The following is a 25,114-nucleotide window of genomic DNA, read 5'->3' on the forward strand; positions in this document are numbered from 1 at the left end:
AGACATGTTCTAAAGAATATTGTCTGGTACTATAAACATTCTATAAATGATAACCATTATACATTCCAGGATATCTTGTGGTAAGAATTCCATACATGATCTCTTTTTAACCAGATTCAACTACCCAAAACAGGAAACTAGTGTGCACTGTGAGTCACACCTAGGGAGATTATACCTATCAACACAGTGGCAACAGTCTCTGATTCTCATTGGCTGAAACCCTGGTAGAGCCAGTTCTCAGAATCATGGGGACTGAGTGGCAGGGGTAGAGACAATGGTTTTTCCACTAGCCCAATGATATGTTCCAAGATTTCTCTTGGTTTTACTGTCCTTGATCCTTTGCCCTCACCTTCACACCTGAGATTCTGAAAACTATCCTTTAATAAACCCCTTTCTACTTAAACTAGCTATAACTCTGTTGTGGATTAAAAACTTTGACAGGAGAAACAGATAAACTGTAACACATATGTAATGGAATATTAGTCCAGACACAAAAATAAAGTTTATTTGTATATCTCAGCCTGAATAGGTCTCAAAAATAAATAAGGAAATTTATGTAAAGGTAGTATCATTTGAGGAAATTATAAACTATGCAAAATAACATGTTAATAGGTACACACACATTATCTCTCATGATTTGAACATGTATTATCCAAATATTCAGTGTTTAAAATTTTTTACCCCACATGCACCATCTGAATAAAAAACCTCTCAATAATTAATCTTAATTCTCATACTATGTAAAAAGTTTAAATTGAAGCAAGTCTGGGTGATAGGATGTAGAGTATTGTGGTCACATCTCGGCCAACCTAATTGATTTTGTTTGTTTCAGACTTCTATTTCTGTTTAAACTTGTTCACTATCACTATCATATCTCCAAGCATGTAGCCCTTTATAGATTTCAATTCACTTCCACTATGTGTTCAGGAGCACTACCAACATTTAATTTAGAGTATTTTTTACATTATATCTTTGTTGGGTTTCATTAGAGAACATGCCCCTTGTGTTATAAAAGAAAAACATGATTGAATTTCTTTTGTTAAAGAATTATATGTTTAGGGGCACCTGGGTGGCTCAGTTGGTCAAGCGTCCGACTTCGGCTTATGTCATGATCTCAGTTTGTGAGTTCGAGCCCTGCATTGGGCTCTGTGCTAACAGCTCAGAGCCTGGAGCCTGCTTCAGATTCTGTGTCTCCTCCTCTCTCTGCCCCTCCCATGCTCATGCTCTGTCTCTCAATAAGAAATAAATGTTAAAAAAAAAAAAGAATCACGTGTTTAAATGCTTTATGTTCATGAGAAGTTTTTAGTGGATTATTTTATAGATGATAAAGAGTATCTTAGTTGCATTAAGAAAAGTGGAGTTTGGGAATGAGATAAATACACAGTACTAAGAAATGGCTCCTACCACTTCAAAATTACCCATCCAGAGGCACCTGGGTGGCTCAGTTGAGTATCTCTCTCTCTCTTTTCTAAAAGTGTTTATTTATTTTGAGAGAGAGACAAAGTGTGAGCAGGGAAGGGAAGAGAGAGAGGGAGACACAGAACCCAAAGCAGCATTCAGGCTCTGAGCTATTAGCACAGAGCCCAATGCAGGGCTCAAACCCACATACTGTGAGACCACGACCTGAGCTGAAGTCAGAGGCTTAACCATCTGAGCCACCCAGGCGCCCCAAGCATCTGATTCTTACTTTTGGCTCAGGTCATGATCCCAGGGTTGTGGATTGAGCCCCACTTTGGGCTCTGCACTGAGCATGGAGCCTGTTTAAGATTCTCTCTCCCTCTCTCTCTCTCTCTCTCTCTCTCTCCCCCCTCTGCCCCTCTCCCCTGCTCATGTGCTCTCTAAAAATAGTTTGAAAAAATAAAAATTAGCCATCCAACACATTTAGGGAATAAATTAGATCTGGAAAAGGTGATAGATACCTGTATATGGGCTAGAATTATACACACTAAATCTATAGGGGTACCTGGGTGGCTCAGTCCGTTGAGCATCTGACTTTGGCTCTGGTCATTATTTTGCAGTTGGTGGGTTGGAGACCCACATGGGGCTCACTGCTGTCAGCATGGAGCCTGCTCTGGATCCTCTGTCTCTCTTTGCACCTCCTCCACTCATCCTCTCTCTCTCAAAAATGAATAAACATACATACATACATAAATAAATAAATAGATAAATCTATAATAGGGCTGCCTCAGGAAAAGGTTTGAGAAACAATGGGTCTTTGACATTCATAGTTAATGTTTCATATATTTACTATAAAAATATGAAGCAAACATATATGTTAACATGTATTAATTTTACATGAGAACCTTGTCGCATTTTCTTAACTATTCAAAAGAATTTATCCATCCCATTCATTGCATACTAATCAGAAAGTTAAAAATTATTATATATACCATGGAAAGGTCTAGTAGTCACTACCTTAATCAGTGAACAAATTTAGCAGTACCAATACTAGGACAACTTATTTTACTTATATAATTATATTTAATACTTTATATTCTACACAGTGTATCTTCTGCTATAGTAAGTACATATCATCATTCTATTTATTTTTTTACCAAAACTGCTTCTCCTGCATTTATTCATGAGGAAATAGACAAATTTTGAAAGTTCATTTATTCATGAGGAAATAGACAAATTTTGAAAGTTGGACATTCTGCTAAGCCTAGATTCTAAAAATGGTAGTGTCTAAAAGAATGAGATGAGATGAGAGCCTCGATCAGATCCTTGTTTGGAAAAACATTTCATAAGCCAGTTTTGAGATAATTTGGGAACTTATGGAATTATTTTTAATTTTCTAATATAGTGCTCTTATAATTAAGACAATCTCCTTATTTTTAGATTATGCATGAAGTATTTAGGAGTGAAATGTAACTCCTAATAAAGTAGGAGTAATAAAATAAAAATAACTCCATATAAAATTAATAAAGATGTGGCAGGATGTTAACAAATAAGTCAACCTAGGATGTGATGGATAGTCATTGCACTATTATTTTAGCTTTCCTGTAGTTTTAGAAACCTTCAATAGAAAAATTTGGGGGGAAATTTAGCTTAAAAAGGCTTTAAAATACAAAAAATATTAGAAGATATTTAGGAAAATGTGAATAATCTTGGGGTGTATGTAGGAAACACTCTATGTAGATTATATTTCATTCCATAAAAGTAAAAATAAAATCTATTACAAAGGATATATTAAAAAACAAGACAGACTGAAAAATTATTTTTACAACACATACGATAAAGATAATAGCCATAAACACAAAAAACTTCTACAAATTAATGAAAGAAAAAAATACAATAGAAATTGCGCAGACTATCAATAGGTAATTTACAGAAAATTCATATGGCTCGTAAGCAGATGATGTCATGCTCAATCTACCCAATATTTAAATAAATTCAAATTAAAGCAATGACATATTTTTCATCAGAAAGACTGACAAAGAGCACCAAGTGCTGTTAAATTGTGGGAAAATGAAAATGGGCAACTCAAACAGTGTTGATGGACTGAATGTACTATATCTGGAAAGTAATGTTACTAGCTATTGTAATAAAAAAAATACACATACTACCTGATGTAAGAATCTATCTTACAGAAATAAAAACATATATATGCAAGTATTTATGTATAAAGATATTTATTGACAATTGTCTAACGCAACAAGGAAGTGGAAACAATATAAACATTCATCAATAAACAATATGAACATAAAATACTTCTACATACGTAGTATTCTGTAGCTACTAACACTAAAATGAGTAAGTTAGATTTATATGTACCTGGAAAGATGTCCATGATGTATTTTATAGGAAAAGTCACAGTTTGATGTCCATATAGTGATCCTTTTTAAATATGTAAATATCCACAAACAACCATGAAAAAAAGAACCATGTATAAACATGTACATTTCAGCATACAAAAAGCTACAGAAAAGTATTAATGAGGCTTCTAACATGTTAGTTTAGGAAGCCATATTTTCTTTTTCCTTTATGTATATTTGCTATAATTTCTCATTTTGGAGGTAATTGCATTATGTAATTTCAGAAGGCAATTCAGTCCAATATGATAAGAAAAACTACATAAAAATATAAGTTTAATTTCTAACATTTCCTTTGAGAATAAGTAAAAAAGCATTAGAAGTAGAGAACAAAGTAATGGCACAATGGTCCACTTGACCATCTTTATTCTTCTATTTGTTATACCATTTACCTCAAAAAAACAACCTCTAATTCTGAAAGCTTGATTTATGGACTAGATATATCAGTGATAAAGCCATTTATTTTATTACCATGCTTCTAAAATCCCACAAACCTGTTTTCTTGTTTTTTGTTTTCAATATCTCATTAAGTTGAACTAAGAAGTGGGGTATAGGGAAGAGTAAGAAAGGACTGTGAAGGAAGATCATTACATAGAGGGATTTCCCTTTTTTAAAAGGACAAGGGTCCCATATGTAGAAGAAGAATGTGACTGGTTTACAGAGAAAGCAACTTGCTCTCTCATAAACTTAGTGGGCCTCAAGCTATAATGTTTTAGAATTTCCACCCCTGAGATTATTTCTTTCAGCTAGAGCAGTGTTTACAAAAATAGTTCACATGCAAAAGATATTAATAGGCATTATAAGAAGGGATTTATGGTCAAGTAAGTTTGGCACATGATGAGTTGAAGTTTTAAAAAGCTGCTTTACTACAATATTTATTACAGCCCTGATGAAATAAAATGAACTTATTGCTTCAAAAAGACCTTGAGAAACTTAACAGAAGACCATGGGGGAAGGGAAGGAGAAAAAAAATAGTTACAAACAGAGAGGGAGGGAGGCAAACTACAAGAGATTCTTAAATACAGGGAACAAACTGAGGATGGACAGGGGTGGGGGGAGAGGGAAAATGGGTGATAGGCATTGAGGAGGGCACTTGTTGGGATGAGCATTGGGTGTTGTATATAAGTCAATCTGACAATAAATTATATTTAAAAAAAGTGATGTGAAATATGCCATGATTTACAGGCTTGTTTGATCACACAGTCTTTCTTTCTAATATCATCTGAGTTCTAGCATTACTTGAAATTACTACAGGAAATTTTAGGCTAACATATTATCTGTGGAATTAAATTAACACAGAGATATGGTCCTTAGTAAAAGGATTCAAAACAAATCGTTTTAAGGTAGCACATGCTATATTACTTTTACATCATTATAAAAATATTTTTCATGAGACATCCTATAGAGGCACCTGGGTGGCTCAGCTGGTTAAGCTTCTGACTCTTGATTTCGGCTCAGGTCATGATCCCAGGTCATAGGATCAAGACCCATGTTGGGCTCCACACTGAGCACGGAGCCTGCTTAAGATTCACTCTCTCTCCATCTGCTCCCCACCCTGCTCATACACTCTTTAAAATAAAAAAGAAAACACATCCTATAAAATGACAATAATCAAGGCAGTGTAATATTGGCAGAGGGATAGATACATAGATCAATGGAATAGAAGAGAAAACCCAGAGGTAAGATATACACAAATACATTCAATAGATTTTTGACAGAGGTACAACGGCAATTTAATGGAGGAAACACAGACTTTTCAGCAAATGGTGCTAAAGTAAATGGACATCCATAAGCCAAAACAAACTAAGAAAGAACACGAAGCTAAAGCATACAATATACATGAAAAGTTAACTCAAAATGTATCACAGACTTATGTGTAAAACATAAAATCATGAAAAATTTATGCAAAAACATAGGAAAAAAGTCTTCAGGATCTGGGCTAGGCAAAGAATCCTTAGATTTGACAGCAAAGCAAGATCCATAAAAGGAAAAACTGGTAAAGCAGACCTTATCAAAATTGACAACTTTTGCTCTCCAAAAGACCCTCTTAAAGGGGTGCCTGAGTGGCTCAGTCGGTTAAGTGTCTGACTCTCGACATTGGCTCAGGTCATGATCTCATGGTTTGCAGGATCAAGCCCCACGTGGGGCCTGCACTGATAGTGCTGAGCCTGCTTAGGATTCTGTGTCTCCCCTCTCTCTGTTCCTCCCCTGCTTGCGCGCGCGCACACACACACACACACACACACACACACACACACACACACACTCTGTCTCTTTCAAAACAAATAAACAAACAAAAACCCTTAAAAAAAAAAAAGGAAAAAAAGATAAGCTACGCACCTGGAAAAATATTTGCAAACCACATAACAAAGGACTACTATCATCTAGAATACAGAAAATACTCTTTCAAAACCTAGGAGTGAAAAATAAAACAATTCAAAAATGACTAAAAGACACAAGCAGGCATTTCACCAAAACAGATATACAGATGACAAGCACATGAAAAGGTGTTCACCATCATTAGCCATTAGGGAAATTCATATTAAGACCACAAAGAGACATCACCATACCTAACATGAGGGCTAAAACAAAAAGTGATGACAACACCAAATGCTGAAACACTGGGTTACTCATATGCTCCTGGTGTAAATGTAAAATGGTAAAGCAATTTTAGAAAATACTTTGTCCATTTCTTGTATGAGAAAACGTGACTTTCGTGTAAGACCAAGAAATTGTACTCTTAGGCATTTATACCAGAGAAATGGAAATTTACATTCACATAAAAATCTATACACAAATGTTCATAAATAGCTTCATTTGTAACACCTAAAAACTTATTTTTTTCCTTAAGGTTTCCTTCTAGTAAGAATTTTAATGTTCAGAATGAGGTACAACCTCACATTAATTATATGAGGACGTTCTGCTCCAAAATCATTTATCTGATGATTAGTAAGAATGATAAAAGATTTACCTTATGTACTGTATTTGAAAAGTCTTCCTCTCATTTGAATTCTATAATAGTACACAATTAAAATACTGAAAAAAGGAAACCCCCCTGCACTGTCGGTGGGAATGTAAATTGATGCAACCACTGTGGAAAATATATGAAGTTTCCTCAAAAAATTAAAAATAGAAATACCATACTATCTAGTAATTCCACTACTTCAGTATTTACCCAAAGGAAATGAAAACACTGATTTGAAAAGATATATGCACCCCAATGTTTATTGCATTATTTTCAATAGCTAAGATATGGAAGCAACCTAAATATCCATCAACAGGTGAATAAAGAAGATGTAGTATGTATATACAATGTAATATTACTCAGCTATAAAAAAAATGAGATCTTGCCATTTGCAACAATATGGGTAGACTTAAAGGACATTATGCTGAGTGAAATAAGTCAGAGAAAGACAAATACCATCTGATTTCACTTAATCTGGGATCTAAAACACAAAAATAGAAATATAATCATAAATACAGAGAACTGGTGGTTGCCAGAGGGGAGGGGGTTTGGAAGATGGATGAAATAGGTGAAGGGGATTATGAGGTACAAACTTCCAGTTATAAAATCAATCTATCAATAAATTAATTAAATAAACAAATCATAGGGATGAAAAGTACAGCATATGGAGTATAGTCAATAATACTGCAATAATGTGGTATTGTGACAGATGGTAATGACACTTATTTTGGTCAGTATTGAGTAAAGTACAGAATTGTCAAATCACTATGATATATACCTGAAATTAAAATAACATTGTATGTCAACTATACTTCAATTTAAAAAAAAATAAAATGATTCTTGAGCCCAGAAGGAAACAATTTTAAAATACTGAAAAAACACAATTACAGTAATAACTAATATTTATTTAATATAAACTATGTATTACACATTGCTTTAAGGCTTTTTATGTATTTGCATCTTTAAATCATTATAATGAGAGTGATTTTAATGTTTTATAAATGAAAAAACTAAAGCAAACAGGGGTTAACTAGCTTTTTCCAAAGGAATACATGTGTAGTAAATGGTGGAGTTCAGATCATGCTGAACAAGAGAATGATGCCAAACAAGAAAACCCTACATTTTATGGTTGTGCTCTTGTATAAATTCACCAATGTCTAACAAAGATTGAAAAATGATGGAAACTGATTCTCCATTATATTACACTAGCCTCTCTCTGTTTGAATTTTCTGATAGAGTTACCTATGGATGAAAGTAAAAAAGGATTCCCACTTTCATAATCTGAATTTTCTAATATTCCAAAGTTGAGTATCAATGAGCAATCAAAGGATTTAATAAATTTATATTTTCATAAAGTTTTTCTCAATTATGAAGTTTATGATGTTGAGTGAGGTGTGAATGACGTCTGAAGTCCTTACCACATTCGTTACATTTATAAGGCTTCTCACCAGAATGAATTCTCTGATGTTGAGTAAGTTGTGAGCCACGATTAAAGGCCTTCCCACATTCATTACATTTGTATGGTTTCTCACCAGTATGAATTCTCTGGTGCTGAGTAAGATGTGAACCACGAATAAAGGCTTTCCCACATTCATTACACTCATAGGGCTTCTCACCAGTATGAACTCTCTGATGGTAAGTCAGCTGTGAGCCACGAATAAAAGCCTTACCACATTCTTTACATTCATATGGCTTCTTACCAGAATGAGAAATCTGATGTAGAGTAAGTTGTGAGGCACAAATAAAGATCTTCCCACACTGCTTACATTCATAGGGATTCTCACCTGTATGAATTCTCTGATGCTGAGTCAGTTGTGAGCTATAAATAAAGGCCTTCCCACACTCTTTACATTCATACGGTTTTTCACCAGTATGAATCCTCTGATGCTGAGTAAGATGTGAGCCACGAATAAAGGCTTTCCCACATTCCTTACATTCAAAAGGTTTTTCACCAGTGTGAATTTTTTGATGTTCAGTAAGTTGTGAGCCACGAATAAATGACTTCCCACATTCTTGACATTCATAGGGTTTCTCTCCAGTGTGAATCCTCTGGTGTCGAATAAGCTGTGAGCCATAGTTAAAAGCCTTCCCACACTGCTTACATTCATGTGGTTTCTTACCTGTATGAATCCTCTGATGTTCAGTAAGTTGTGAGCCACGAATAAAGGACATTTCACAGTCTTTACATTTATAGGGCTTTTCACCAGTATGAAGTCTGTGATGCAGGGTAAGCTGTGATCCATAACTAAAGGCTTTCCCACATTTCTTACATTCGTAGGGTTTCTCACCCGTATGAATTCTCTGATGTTCAGCAAGTTGGGAGCCACGAATAAAGGCCTTTCCACATTCTTTACATTGATAGGGTTTCTCTGCAGTATGAACTCTCTGGTGGTAAGTAAGTTGAGAGCCACGAAAAAAGGCCTTACCACATTCATTACATTCATAGGGTCGTTCACCAGTATGAATTCTTTGATGCTGGGTAAGGTGAGAGCCACGAATGAAGGCCTTCCCACACTCTTTACATTTATAAGGTTTCTCCCCAGTATGAATTCTTTGATGATAAGTAAGCTGTGAGGCACAAATAAAGGCTTTTCCACATTCCTTACATTCATAGGGTTTCTTAACAACATGAACTCTCTGATGGTAAGTAAGTTCTGAACCCCGAATAAAGGCCTGTCCACATTCTTTACATTCATAGAATTTTTCATCAGAATGAGCTTTCTGATGTTTAGTCAGTTGAAAGCCATGGATAAAGTATTTTCTGCATGCTTCACATTCATAGGATTTCTCAGGAAAATTAATTCTTTGTTTTAACATAAGGGATGCAGTCTGGCTAAAATTGGGGATTCCTTTACAAGTGATTAGTAGTTGCTTGAAAAATCCCTCTTTATTTCCCAATTGGCTTTCAAACTGGTCTTTGCATTCCCTATCATCTTGAAGACTTTTACAATCACACTTAAGTCTTGTAAGCTGTTCTATGATCTCCCACTGAGATGATTCTATTTCATAAATTCCTTTTGTTGAGAACAGCTTTTTGGTCTCATATCTGGATTCCCAGGCTATAAGGTAAAAAGAAAGAAAATGTTATTTTCATATTCCTTGAAAAATGAAATTTCTAAGGTAGAAACAGTAGACTCAAATTGAGTATCATAGTCATAAGATGTCAATGGAACCAATGGAACAGAAAAGAAAAATCCAGAAACAATTATAAGTGCAAATTTAGTACATAAAAAAAGCTGGCAGCTCAAATCAGTAGGAAAAACATGAACTCTTTTTAATAAATGAAATTGATAAACATACAGATAAACACATCAAAAAAAGAAAACTGCATTAATTCTGCATATCTTACAGTTGGATAAATTCCAAATGGATCAGACATCCATATTTACAGGAATGAAAACATACATATATTAGAATAAAATTTGGGGGACTTCTTCTATAAACTAGGAATGGGGAAGACTTTCCTAGTCATAATTTGATAAAAATGACTGCACTATGGTTAAAGAAAAAAGAAAGGTTGGCATGTCAAAAACATGGTTAAGGTTAGGTTAAGTAAAATGACAAACTTGGAAAAAATATTTGCCAGGTTGCAATATCCCTAATATATAAACAGTTTCTAAAATTAGACTAGAAAAAAAAGACTACCATATAAAACTGGGCACCAACACTATGTAATAATAGTCTAAGAAAATGGGACAGTTGATAGAAAAGTAATGTAAGTAGCTTTTAACCATATGAAAATATACTCAACTTCGCTCATAAGATAAATGCAAATTAAAGCTAAACAGAGGTGAAGATATGAAGAAATTGGAATCCTCACAGCTTGCTGATGGGAATGTAAAATGGTACAGCTGCTTTGTAAAACAATTTTGTACTTCCTCAAAAAGTTAACATAGTTTCCATATTACCATGCAATTTTACTCCCAGTTATATGCCCAAGAGAAGTGTCCAACATAGAGTTCCCACATAACCCAAAAATCCACTCGTAAGTATAGAGCCAAGAGAATTGAAAACATATCTATATAAAAACACAAAAACAATGTCCATAACAGCATTAATCATAATAAGCATAAGGTGGAAACAAGTCACTCATTAATTGATGAATGGGTAAAAATGTGGTGTATCCTTACAATAGAATATTTGGCAATAAAAATATTGACACATGCTACAATATGAATAAACTTTGAAAATATTACGCTTAGTGAAAAAAGCTAGTCACAAAAGACCACATATTGTATGGCTGCTTTTATATGAATTATCCAAAGTAGGCGAATCCACATAGACAGAAACATCAGTAGCTGAACAGGGCTGGGGGATGGACAGAGATACAGAGTATCTTGCTACTACAAGATATTGGATTTCTTGCTGGAGTGATAAAAATGTCCTCAAATTATGATGGCTATATGAGACTGTTAATATAATAAAAGTCATCACTGTTTACAGAAATGGGTAAGCTGTACAGTATGTGAAATATATCTTAATAAAGTACTTTTAAAAAACTACAGAGATGCTATTTCTTACCTCTTGGAATAGGGCATTTCCAAATGTGACATCAAATACTATTAGCAAGACTGTAAGGAAATTGGTACTTATAGACATTACTAGTAAGAATATGAATGGTACAAAGGAACCTATGAAAGGAAATACAGCAGTATTTAGCATAATTACATATATCTTTTGATCTAACAACTCCACTTCTGTGAAATCAATCCCAAAATTGCCCTAACAAAATGTCAAAAACATGATGCACAAAAACTGAAGCACAATGTGTTAAAGCAAGAGATAAAAAATAATCTAATTGGGGGTGCCCGGGTGGCTCAGTTAGTTGAGCATCCAACTTTGGCTCAGGTCATGATCTCACAGTTTGTGAGCTCAAGCCCCACGTCGGTTCTGGTGACAGCTCAGAGCCTGGAGCCTGCTTTGGATTCTATGTCCCCCCCTCTCTCTGTCCCTTCCCCACTTGTGCGCGCGCTCTCTATCTCAAAAATAAATAAACATTAAAACAATTTAAAAACTATAACCCAATTGTCCATTAGATGACTGATGGAAGTAATTCATGGTATACCCACATCACAAAGTACTATGCAGCAGTTAAAAAAGGGGAATATATTAATATGAAATGCTGTTTACATACATTATTAATTGCGAGAAAATGTGTATGCGAGAAAAGCATGTATAGTTATGCCTTTTCTCTTAGGAAGAAAGGGAGAAGAGTAAGTATGCATGTATAAAGTACATTTGCTTTTATTTTTTTAAAGGGGGGATGGATTGCAGGGTGAAGAAGGAATAAGTGGGGGGGGCAAGGATAGAAGACCTCTTTCAATACAACTTGTTTTGTAAATTTCACTTTGGAGCTACATAAATATTTTCTGTTATTATAAAACAAATTATAACAAGCACAGCGTAAAAGTGGAAAATACTGAATTAAGAAAACAACACTATTTACAATTGTTGGAATAACCAAAGAAATTATTTCAAATAACTTTCAAATATAGTAATTTGACTGAAATATACATGGGGGAAAAAGAAGAATTGCCAAAACAATTGACTCAAACTGTTTTGAGTAACCATACTATTGGTAGTAATGCTGATCTTCTTTTAGAGACTTATATTTATAAGGTAGGATAAAATAAGTAATTATATGATATTCCAATCCTATAATTTTTAGTGTTCACGATAACTGGGAGTCTTAGCATGGGAGAAAATGGATACAGATATAAGATCATTAAAAGGGTTAAATAAAAAGCCTATAATTAAGAATCTGAATTGGAAATACTGGTATGAACTCATGCTATAGTTTACTTTGTTTTTTTTTTTTAATTAATGCATTTTCTTAGAGCAGTCTTAGGTTTTAGGTTTATAGAAAAACTGACCAAAAGTCAGAGTTCTCTCTTTCCTTGCCACTCTCTTATTATTAATATCTTAATACTTTGCACTGGTGTAGTACATTTGTTATAACTGATGAAGCTTTATTGATATATTATTAACTGAATCCAATAGTTTACATTAGGGTTCACTCTTTGTGTTGTAAAGTTATATGGGTGTTGCCAAATGCATAATGTCACGTATTCACCATTACAGTATCGCACAGAATAGTTTACTTAAAAATCCCCTGTACTCCACCTAGTTATTCCTCCTCCCTCCCCAAATCCAGGCAACCACTGATTGCTTTCCCAACTCTACTATTTGCCTTTTCCAGAATGTGATGTAGTTAGAATCATAAAATATGTAAACTCTTCAAACTGGCTCCTTTCACTTAACAAGACACTAAGCATTTTCATAGTCTCATGGTTTGATAGTTATTTTTCATTTCTGAATAATATTCCTTTGTATGGATTAACTACATTGTTTATCCAATTACTAAATGAAGGGCATCTTGGTTGCTTTCAAGTTTTGGCAATTATGAACAAGCTTCTATAAACTTATGTGCAGGTTTTTGTATGAACAAAAGTTTTCAATTTATTTGGGTAAATATCTAGGAGCACAATTGCAGGATCATATACCAAAACTATGTTTATTTTGTTTTGTTTTGTTTTTTTCAAGTTAGTTAACATACAGTGTAGTTGGCTTCAAGAGTAGAACCCAGTGATTCATCTCTTACATATGACACCCAGTGCTCATCCCAAAAAGTGCCCTCCTTAATGCCTGTCACTCACTTAACCCACTCCCATCATCCCACAGTTTATTCTCTGTCTTTAAGAGTTTCTTATGTTTTGACTCCCTCTCTGTTTTTATCTTATTTTCCCTTCCCTTCCTCTCAAATTCCACATGAGTGAAATCATGTCTTTCTCTGAATGACTTGTTTCGCTTAGTATAATACCCTCCAGTTCTATCCACATTGTTGCAGATGGCAAGATTTCATGATATTTTCATCACCGCGTAGTATTCCATTGTGTGTGTGTGTGTATGTATGTATGTATGTATGTATGTATGTATGTATATATCACTATTCCATTGTATGTGGGTATGTATGTATGTATGTATTATGTATTACATCTTCTTAATACATTCATCGGTTGATGGGACATTTGGGCTCTTTCCATAATTTGGCAATTGTTGATAGCGCTGCTGTAACATTGGGGTGCATGTGCTCCTTCGAATCAGCATTTTTGTATCCTTTGGATAAATTCCTAATAGTGCAATTGCTGGGTCATAGGGTAGCTCTATCTTTAGTTTTTTTTGAAGAACCTTCACACTGTTTTCCAGAGTCACTGCACCAGTTTACTTTCTCACCAACAGTGTAAGAGGGCTTCCTTTTCTCCACACCCTTGCCAACATCTGTTGTTTCCTGAGTTGTCAATTTTAGCCATTCTGACTGGTGTGAAGTGATATCTCCTTATGATTTTGATTTGTATTTCCCTGATGATAAGCGATGCTTTACTTTTGTGTATGGTGTAAGAAAGTGGTCCAGTTTCCTTCTTCTGTATGTTGCTATGCAGTTCTCCTAGCACCATTTGCTAAAGAGACTGTTTTTTCCATTGGGTAATCTTTCCTGTTTTGTTGAGGATTGGTTGGCCATATATTTTTGGGTACACTTCAGGGTTTTCTATTCTATTCCATTGATCCAGGTGTCTGTTTTTGTGCCAATACCATAGTGTCTTGATGATTATAGCTTTGTAGTACAGGTTAAAGTCCGGGATTGAGATGCCTCCAGCTTTGGTTTTTTCAACATTACTTTGGCTATTCAGGGTCTTTTGTGGTTCCATACAAATTTTAGGATTGTTTGTTCTAGCTCTGTGAAGAATGCTGGTGTTATTTTGATAGGGATTGCATTGAATGTATAGATTGCTTTGCGTAGTTATCGACATTTTAACAATATTTATTCTTCCGTTCCATGAACATGGAATGTTTTTCCACTTGTGTCTTCTTCAATTTCTTTCATAAGTTTTCTACAGTTGTTGGTGTACAGATCTTTCACCTTGTTGGTTAGATTTATTCCTAGGTATCTTGTGGGTTTTGGTGCAATTATAAATGCGACTTATTCCTTACTATCTTTCTGTTGCTTCATTACTGGTGTACAGAAATGAAACCGATTTCTGTACACTGATTTTATATCCTGTGAATTTACTGAGTTCCCATATCAGCTCTAGTAGTTTTTTGGTGGCATCTTTCAGGTTTTCCATGTAAAGTATCATGTCATCTGCAAAAAGTGAAAGTCTGACTTCTTTGCCAATTTGGATGCCTTTTATTTGTGTTATCTGATTGCTGAGGCTAGGACTTCCAACACTAGTTGAACAATAGTGGTAAGAGTAGACATCCCAGTCATGTTCCTGATCTCAGGGGAAAAGCTCTCAGTTGTTCCCCATTGAGGATGATACTGGCTGTGGACCTTTCATATATGGCTTTTATATTAAGGTATGTTCCTTCTATCCAGACTTTCTTGAGGGTTTTTATCAAGAAAGGATGCTGTATTTTGTCAAATGCTTTTTTCTGCATCTACTGACAGGATCATATGGTTCTTATACTCTTTTTCATCGTTGTGATGTATCACACTGACTGATTTGCAAAATTGAACCTGCCCTGCAGCCCAGGAATGAATCCCACTTGATCATGGTGAATAATTTTTTTTTAAGGACTGTTGAATTCAATTCATCCAGATTCATCAGGGATATTGGCCTGTAATTGTCCTTTTTAGTGGGGTCTTTGTCTGGTTTGGGAATCAAGGTAATGCAGGCTTCATAGAATGAGTTTGGAGGCTTTCCTTCGATTTCTATTTTTTGGAACAGTTTGAGAAGAATAGGTATCACCTCTGCTTTAAATGTCTGGTAGAATTCCCCTGGGGAGTCATCTGGCCCAGGACTCTTATTTGTTGGGGGATTTTTGATAACCAATTCAATTTCTTTGCTGGTTGGACTACATTTAGTTTTGTAAGAATGTGTCAAACTGCCTTCCAAAGGGGCTGTACTATTTTGCATTCCCATCAACAATGAAAGAGAGTTTCTGTTGCCCTACATTCTTGACACTATTTGGAGCTGTCAGTGTCTTGGATTTTAGTCATTCTAAGAGACCTGTAGTTACACCCCATGGTTCTTTAAAAATGTGATACCCTGGAGTGCCTGGGTGGCTCAGTCGGTTAAGCGGCCGACTTCGGCTCAGGTCATGATCTCATGGTCCGTGAGTTCAAGCCCTGCTTCGGGCTCTGTGCTGACTGCTCAGAGCCTGGAGCCTGTTTCAGATTCTGTGTCTCCCTCTCTCTCTCTGTCCCTCCCCTGTTCATGCTCTATCTCTGTCTCAAAAATAAACGTTAAAAAAATTAAATAAATAAATAAATAAATAAATATGTGATACCCTGATGACATGATATCTGAATATCTTTTCATATACTTATTTGCCATGAGTTTATCTTCTCTAGTGAGGCATCAGTTCAGATCTCTTGGCCACATTTAAACTGGGTTCTTTTGTTATTGAGTTTCAAGAATTCTTTGTATATTTTATATATAAGTCCTTTACCAGGTACTGTCTTGCAAAGATTTTTCTCCCATTCTGTGATTTGCCTTTTCATTCTCATAACTGTCGTTCACTCAGAAGTTTTTAATTTTAATGAAAACCAACTGTATCTTTTGTGTTCATGACTATAGTTTTAGGTGTTTATATAAAAACTCATTCTGAGCCCCAAATCACCTAGATTTTCCCCTCTGTTCTGAAGTTTTATAATTTTCATTTTACATTAAGGACTATGATCTATTTTGAGTTAATTTCTGTGAAAACATATGACATCAATATTGAGATTTTTTTTTTTTTAAGTGTGTATGTTCAGTTGTTCCAGCAACATTTGTGAAAAAGATTATCCTTTCTCCATTGGATTGCCTTTACTCCTTTGTCAAGGATCAGCTGAGTATATCTGTATAAGTCTGTTTCTGGGCTTTCTATTCAGTTCCAAGGATGCATTTATTCTTTCACCATCCTGATTACTATAGCTTTATGGGAATTCTTGAAGTCAGGAAGTTAAGTTTGTCTCTCATTTCCTGCATACTTCTTTTTATTCTTTTCACTTCTTTTAGTTGACTTTTGTAGAGATTTATATTCCTTTCTCATTCCTTTTATGTACAGTTGACCCTTGCACAATAAAGGGGTTTAAAGGTCACAAATGCCCAGTCAAAAATCTGCATATGACTTTTGACACCCTCAAAACTTAACTAATAGCTCACTGTTAACCAAAAGCTTTAATGATAACATAAGCAGTTAATTAACACATATTTCATGTTATATGTATTACATACTCTATTCTTTGTTGTTTATTTATTTATTCTCAGAGAGAGAGGGAGAGAGAGCAAGAGCGGGTGAGGAGCAAAGAGAGACGGGGAGAGAGAATCCCAAGCAGGCTCCATGCTGTCAGTATGGAGCCCGACATGGGGCTTGATCCAATGAACGGTGAGATCATGACCTAAGCTGAAATCAAGAGCTGGACGCTCAACTGACTGAGGCACCCAGGGGCCCCAATATACTCTATCCTTACAATAAAGTAAGCTGGTGAAAAAAAAATTATTAAGAAAATCATAAGGAAAAGAAAATACATTTACGGTACTATACTTTAAAAACTACACATATAAATGGACCTGCACAGTTTAAACCCATGTTGTTCAAGTGCCAACTGGATCTTCTTTTGTGTATGGCTATTTTCGTTGTTATTACTGGGGGAGGGTTACATTTAATGTCCTAAAGTTATAACTTTTTTTTTAATTTTTTTTTAACATTTATTTACTTTTGAGACAGAGAGAGACAAAGCATGAACGGGGGAGGGGCAGAGAGAGAGGGAGACACAGAATCCGAAACAGGCTCCAGGCTCCGAGCTGTCAGCATAGAGCCCGACGCGGGGCTCGAACTCATGAACTGTGAGATCATGACCTGAGCCGAAGTCGGACGCTCAACCGACTGAGCCACCCAGGCGCCCCAAGTTATAACTCTTTAATTTGAATTTATACCAGCTTAATTTCAATAACATACACTTAATTTCAATAACACTACTCCTTTATGTCTCAGTCCCCACCCCCTGTGATTGTCAATGTCACAAAATTACATCTTTATACATTTGTGCCAAAAACCAAACTCAGTCTCTTAAAGTATTAGTCACTCCAATTAAGTAGAAAACAAGATTTGTGGCACAAAAACAGACACATAGACCAATGGAATAGAATAGAAACTCCAGAACTAGACCCACAAACGTATGGCCAACTCATCTTTGACAAAGCAGGAAAGAACATCCAATGGAAAAAAGACAGCCTCTTTAACAAATGGTGCTGGGAGAACTGGACAGCAACATGCAGAAGGTTGAAACTAGACCACTTTCTCACACCATTCACAAAAATAAACTCAAAATGGATAAAGGACCTAAATATGAGACAGGAAACCATCAAAACCTTAGAGGAGAAAGCAGGAAAAGACCTCTCTGACCTCAGCTGTAGCAATCTCTTACTTGACGCATCCCCAAAGGCAAGGGAATTAAAAGCAAAAGTGAATTACTGGGACCTTATGAAGATAAAAAGCTTCTGCACAGCAAAGGAAACAACCAACAAAACTAAAAGGCAACCAACGGAATGGGAAAAGATATTCGCAAATGACATATCGGACAAAGAGCTAGTATCCAAAATCTATAAAGAGCTCACCATACTCCACACCCGAAAAACAAATAACCCAGTGAAGAAATGGGCAGAAAACATGAATAGACACTTCTCTAAAGAAGACATCCGGATGGCCAACAGGCACATGAAAAGATGTTCAGCGTCGCTCCTTATCAGGGAAATACAAATCAAAACCACACTCAGACATCACCTCACACCAGTCAGAGTGGCCAAAATGAACAAATCAGGAGACTATAGATGCTGGAGAGGATGTGGAGAAACGGGAACCCTCTTGCACTGTTGGTGGGAATGCAAACTGGTGCAGCCGCTCTGGAAAGCAGTGTGGAGGTTCCTCAGAAAATTAAAAATAGACCTACCCTATGACCCAGCAATAGCACTGCTAGGGATTTATCCAAGGGATACAGGAGTACTGATGCATAGGGCCACTTGTACCCCAATGTTCATAGCAGCACTCTCAACAATAGCCAAATTATGGAAAGAGCCTAAATGTCCATCAACTGATGAATGGATAAAGAAATTGTGGTTTATATACACAATGGAATTCTATGTTGCAATGAGAAAAAATGAAATATGGCCTTTTGTAGCAACGTGGATGGAACTGGAGAGTGTGATGCTAAGTGAAATAAGCCATACAGAGAAAGACAGATACCATATGGTTTCACTCTTAGGTGGATCCTGAGAAACTTAACAGGAACCCATGGGGGAGGGGAAGGAAAAAAAAAAAAAGAGGTTAGAGTGGGAGAGAGCCAAAGCATAAGAGACTGTTAAAAACTGAGAACAAACTGAGGGTTGATGGGGGGTGGGAGGGAGGAGAGGGTGGGTGATGGGTATTGAGGAGGGCACCTTTTGGGATGAGCACTGGGTGTTGTATGGAAACCAATTTGTCAATAAATTTCATGTTAAAAAAAAAAAGAAAACAAGATTTGGAGCTACAAACCAAAGTTAACAATAATACTAGCTTTTAGACTAACATTGTGGGGTTTTGTTTGTTAACTTTATCAGTCTCTTAAATCACGCAGAAGAGAAAAAGTTACAAGCTATTGTTACAATAATAGCTTTTATAATTGCTCATCTATTTGCCTTTATTGAATTCTGTATTTCTCTATATGGCTTCTAGTTACTGTCTAGTGTCCTTTTATTTCACCTTGCAAGAATCCCTTAAACATTTCTTGCAGAGGAGGTAAGGTAAAGTGGTCACAAACTCCCTTGGCTTTTATCTAAAAATGTCTTATTTTATCCCTTTTGAAACACAGTTTTCTTGGATATAGGATTCTTGGTTCACAGTTTTTGTCTTTTAGCACACTGTGTGTATGTGTGTGTGTGTGTATATATATATATATATATATATATATATATATATATATATATATATATATATTGGCCCACTACCTTCTGATCCCTAGTGTTTCTGATGAGAAATCTGATCATCTTACTGAGGATCACTGTGTATAATTATTTGCTACTCTCTTGTTGCTTTCAAGATTGTCTTTGACTTTTGAAAGTTTGATTATAATGCATCTTGGTACAGATGTCTGAGTTCATCCTACTTTAGTTTGTTGAGCCTGTATGTTTATATTTACATCTTTCATAAAATTTGGGAAGTTTTTCAGCTATTGTTACTTCAAATGTTGTCTCTTTCTGCTCTTTCTGTGACTCCCAAAATACATATGTTTAGCTGCTTGATGCTGTCCCACAGGTCCTATAGGCTCTGTTCACTTTCCTTCTACTTTTTTTTTCTTTCTAATCCACAGACTAGATACTTTCTATTGTCCTATCTTCAAGTTCACTGATTCTTTCTGCCTGCTCAAACCTGTCTTTGAATCCCTCTAGTGAATTTTTCATTTGGGTTCTTGTACTTTTTAGTTCCAGAACTACTTCTTGGCATCTGCTTAGGTTTTCTAGTTCTCTATTGGTTTTTGTTTTGTTCATATACAGTTTTAGTGACTTTATCCACATCTTCCTTTAGTTGTCTATCTTTAAGACAGTTGTTTTACAGTCTGTCTGGTATATATGCCATCAGGTCTTTTTCCAGAACAGTTTCTGTTGGTTTATTTTTTTCCTTTGAATGGGCCATATTTTCCTGTTTCTTTGTATGCCTTGCGATTTTTTGCCACAATACTGGACATTTTATACAATTCTTTCTTTTTTACGTTTATTTATTTATTTTGAGAGAAATAGAGAGAGAGAGGGAGAGAGAGGGGGAGAGAGAGAATGGGTGGGGTAGGGACAGAGAGAGAAGGAGAGAGAGAACTCTAAGCTTAGTACAGAGCCTGACACAGAGCTCAAACTCACAAACTGTGAGATCACGACCTGAGCCAAGATCAAGAGTTGAATTCTTACCCAACTGAACCACCCAGGTGCACCCACTTTATACAATTCTAAGTAACTCTAGAAATCAGATTCTCTCCCTCCCTCAGGGTTTGACAATTTATGTTACTATTGTTGTTTTGATTGTTGTAGGCTTCTGTGCTGAGGACCACACGCAGGTATAAACTTAAGGTCTTCTCCAGTCTTTTCTGGGCTTTTCTCTGGGTATGCATGGTCACTTTCTAATTTTCTCTAGATATGCCACTGTTTTTGAATGTCCTAGTCTTTAATATCTGGCTCCCAAATGGGAAAGAAAAAAATGAACAAGGTGAAAAAATGGTGCCAGCCCTTCAAGCCATCCCCTGGAAGTCACTTCAGCCAGAAGGGGAGGGACTTAGAGCAAATGCGGAGGTGCAACAATGGCCACTTCCACTTTGTCTACAACTCTGTGATCAGGACATTGTTAGGAAACATGCTGGGGAAAGTCAATATTGTAGACTTGTCAATTTTCTCCCAAAATGATTTATAGCGTCAATGCAATCTTAATCAAAATCCCAACACATTTGAAGGGAGAAGGCTGTCAACCTAATTAGAAAGACATAAGACCATGAATGGTCATAACATTCTTAAAGAGAAGATGAAAATATTTTAAAAGCAACTATAATTAAAAGCAACTATAATTACAACTATGTGGTATTATCACAGGGCTTAAATATACGAAATCCAGAAATATGCCCACATAAAAAAGGAAATTATATTTGATAAAAGTAGCATTTCGTGGGGAGAGAAAATAAACTTTACAATCAATCTTGCCAAGACAACTAGAAAAACTAGACCCCTATTTCACACACCATGAGAGAAGCCAACTATAGGTAGGATGAAAACCTCAATGTGAAAGGAAACATTAAAAATCTTTTTAAGGGGTGCCTGGGTGGCTCAGTCGGTTGAGGGTCCGACTTCGGCTCAGGTCATGATCTCACGGTTCATGAGTTCAAGCCCTGCATTGGGCTATGTGCTGATAGCTCAGAGCCTGGAGCCTGCTTCGGGTCCTGTGTCTCCCTCTCTCTCTCTGCTCCTCCCCTGCTCACACGCTGCCTCTCTCTCAAAAATAAATAAAGGTTAAATTTTTTTAATCTTTTTAAAAATAATTATATAGAAGAATATATTAATGAATTAAAGGTATAGAAGGATATTTTTTAATAGCTCACAAAAAATATCCATCATAAAGGAAAAGATTGATAAATTCTACTACTTTAAAATTAGGAACTTTTATTCATTGAAAGATTCTAGAAAAAGGGTGAAAAGTCAAGGCACACAGCAGAAGATACCTAAAACACAAATATACTACCTATAAAAATAAAAAACTCATCTAATCAGTAACAGAAAGATTAACAATCCAGTGGAAGAATAAGCCAAAACTACGAACAGGAATCTACAAAAGAAAAGTTCCAAATGGCCAATAAATATATTTAAAAACTGCCCATTAGCAATCATTAGTAATCAGGGAGATGGAAATAAAATTCTAATGACAGATACAAGCTGAGTAGATAGGCAGATATTTTTAAATCTGACAATATTATGTGTGGTCAAGGATGTGGTGCAGATTCTCATATACTATTGATAGGGACTGGGCACTGGTACAATTACTTCAGAACACAGTTTGGCAGTATCTAGTAAAATCAAAGATACACATATCTTTTGACCCAGCACTTTCACTCTTAGAATATCTATCTAAGATAGAGATTCCAGAGAACCTCATGCTCAGGTATATGAGTAAACATACCAAGTGACATTTATAGCATCAATATTTATAAACAGCCCAAATTAGAAATGACCTACATTTTAGCCAAGAATATACTAAAAATTAATAACCAAGAGTTAATTCTGGTATATTCAAACAATGGAATTCTTATAAAAATGAATGAACTAGAGCTACCTTTGGATGACTGTCACAAATACAGTATTGAATAAAAGGAGCCTGACACAAAAGAATATGTACAATATGACCCCACTCACCTAAATCCTAAAATGGGCAAAACTAAACAATACATTTAAAAAAAATTTTTTTTCAACGTTTATTTATTTTTGGGACAGAGAGAGACAGAGCATGAACGGGGGAGGGGCAGAGAGAGAGGGAGACACAGAATCGGAAACAGGCTCCAGGCTCTGAGCCATCAGCCCAGAGCCCGACGTGGGGCTCGAACTCATGGACCGCGAGATCGTGACCTGGCTGAAGTCGGACGCTTAACCGACTGCGCCACCCAGGCGCCCCTAAACAATACATTTTAGACCTGTATACCTGAGTCACAAATATATATACTCATAGGGTGTTTCTGGAGTGATGGCAATGTTCTGTTTCTTGTCATGGGTGGTTGTTAATCAAACTGTACATATGTTTTATGTACTTTCCCATATATTTCACTATAAAAATAGGTTTTTTAAAGTTTATTTATTTATTTTGAGAGAGAGAGAGAGAGAGAGAGAGAGAGAGAGCGCACATGCATGCAAGCAGGGAAGGGACAGAGCAAGGGGGAGAGAGAAAATCCCAAGCAGGGCTCTATCTCATGAACTGTGGTATCATGACCTGAGCCCAAAACAAGAGTTGGATGCTTAACCAACTGAACCACTCAGGCACCCTTAAAAATAGATTTAAAAAAATCATATGGCTGATAGTTTTACTTGTTCTAAATGTTAGCAATATTCCCTAAATAAAAATTCTATAAGTAAGAACACTGGATTCTCCTAATGCTCCCTGTGAGGGTCCAGGGCAAATTTGGAACCTGATGCTTATATTCTTCTCCTTTCAACTAAAACAGTTTGAGTTGGCCCAGTGTGGTAGAACAATAAGTGAAGGGATGCTAATCCATACAAAGAATTAGACTAAGAGATAACAAAACTATTAAATGAATCTGGCACCAATTAGAGAGCAAAGGGATTATTCTATGTCTAAAGTATGAAATGTGCTATAATCTATTTTTTTTTAATTTTTTTAATGTTTACTTATTTTTAAGACAGAGAGAGACAGAGCATGAACAGGGAGGGTCAGAGAGAGAGGAAGACACAGAATCTGAAACAGGCTCCAGGCTCTGAGCTGTCAGCACAGAGCCCAATGCAGGGCTTGAACTCATGGACCTTGAGATCATGACCTGAGCCGAAGTCGGACGCTTAACCAACTGAGCCACCCAGGTGCCCCACAATCTAATTTTTTAAAATAAGCCATTTCTGGTTCACATGGCCTGGGGGTTGGACTGCAGGTCTCCTTGCAGTGGCGGCATCTCCAGAGCAGAGTAGGAACTGCAGCAGCTGGAGTCATGGCAGGACAAGTGTTTAGAAAGTTTCTTCCCCTTTTGACCGAGTTTTAGTTGAAAAGAGTTGCAGCCAAAACTGTAATCAAAGGTGGTATTATGCTTCCAGAAAAATCTCAAGGAAAAGTTTTGCAAGCAACAGTAGTAGCTGTTGGATCAGGCTCTAAAGAAAGGGTGGAGAGATTCAACCAGTCAGTGTGAAAGTTGGAGATAAAGTTCTTCTCCCAGAATATGAAGCACCAAAGTAGTTCTAGATGACAAGGATTATTTCTTATTTAGAGATGGTGACATTCTTGGAAAGTATGTGAACTGAAATAAATCATTATTGAAATGGCATAAAGTGAAGGCACCCATTCCAGTGAAGCTGTGAAATCTTTCATCATGTAAATAATTTTCATGTCTTTTTTATAATAAACTAATGGTGTCCAAAAATAAATAAAATAAGCAATTTCTGGGGCATGCTATAAAACTGTCCAGGGAGGAAGAGAAAAGGCACTCAGCAATGGCTATAACTGTAGCTGAAGACGCAAGGGAGAATGGGAGGTAAGGAAGTATAGGTAATTCATGGCCATCAAGGAGAGCAGAGTAAAGGAATGGAAAATGTAACATCAAGCACAATTTTTTAAAAATATGGAAGACATTACACTATGTGGGTTGAAGTGGTAGTATAAGAATAAGTCAGTTGAAAAGTTTAAAAAAAGCTGTCAGAGAGAGTGAATGTTTGAAACAGATTTTGGGCTGGTAATTACAAGGTTTATGTATCAGGGTGTGAATAAATGAAGGAATTTGGAAGAGAAAGATAATTTGAAATGAGATTAACGAATTGAGAATTAAGATGTATTATTATAAGGATGCTGAGATCACCAACAATGGTGACAGGTGTAGTGGAGGAGAGAAAGTTAGTGGGCAAAGTGTTTTGATCTTTAGTCTACTCAAGGAGAGGAAATTGGTAAATAATAGAACAAGAATACCTGGTGGGTGGTTCAGTCTTTAAAGTGCTTTAAAGGAGCTGGGGGCTTTGATAATGGAAAATAATGGACTGTGAGGGAAGACAAAACAAGAACCATTAGCAAGTGCTTTAAGGGAAAGCTGTATATTCATGGCATGGCTAAAGTGTTCATTTGAAGACAAAAGGTGAAAGGAATA

General features: G+C 36.0%; 1 protein-coding gene and 1 pseudogene across 2 annotated transcripts in view; one reads left to right on the forward strand and one right to left on the reverse strand.

Annotated features, from left to right (window-relative positions):
• The window catches only part of LOC102901416 (zinc finger protein 420), a 126,558-nt gene that overhangs the window by 53,493 nt on the left and 47,951 nt on the right, over positions 1–25,114 (reverse strand). Inside the window, exon 5 of one of the 2 annotated variants that reach the window (XM_045045446.1) lies at positions 8,160–9,836. In XM_045045446.1, coding sequence (XP_044901381.1) covers positions 8,160–9,836 — 1,677 coding nt within the window. Of the gene's footprint in view, positions 1–7,661; positions 9,837–25,114 lie in introns of those variants that run through there. The other variant, XM_011289938.4, reaches the window with a different exon arrangement.
• On the forward strand, positions 23,816–24,281 carry LOC123382172 (annotated as a pseudogene).

The sequence above is a fragment of the Felis catus genome, chromosome E2 (assembly GCF_018350175.1).
Source record: "Felis catus isolate Fca126 chromosome E2, F.catus_Fca126_mat1.0, whole genome shotgun sequence".
NCBI lineage: Eukaryota > Metazoa > Chordata > Mammalia > Carnivora > Felidae > Felis > Felis catus.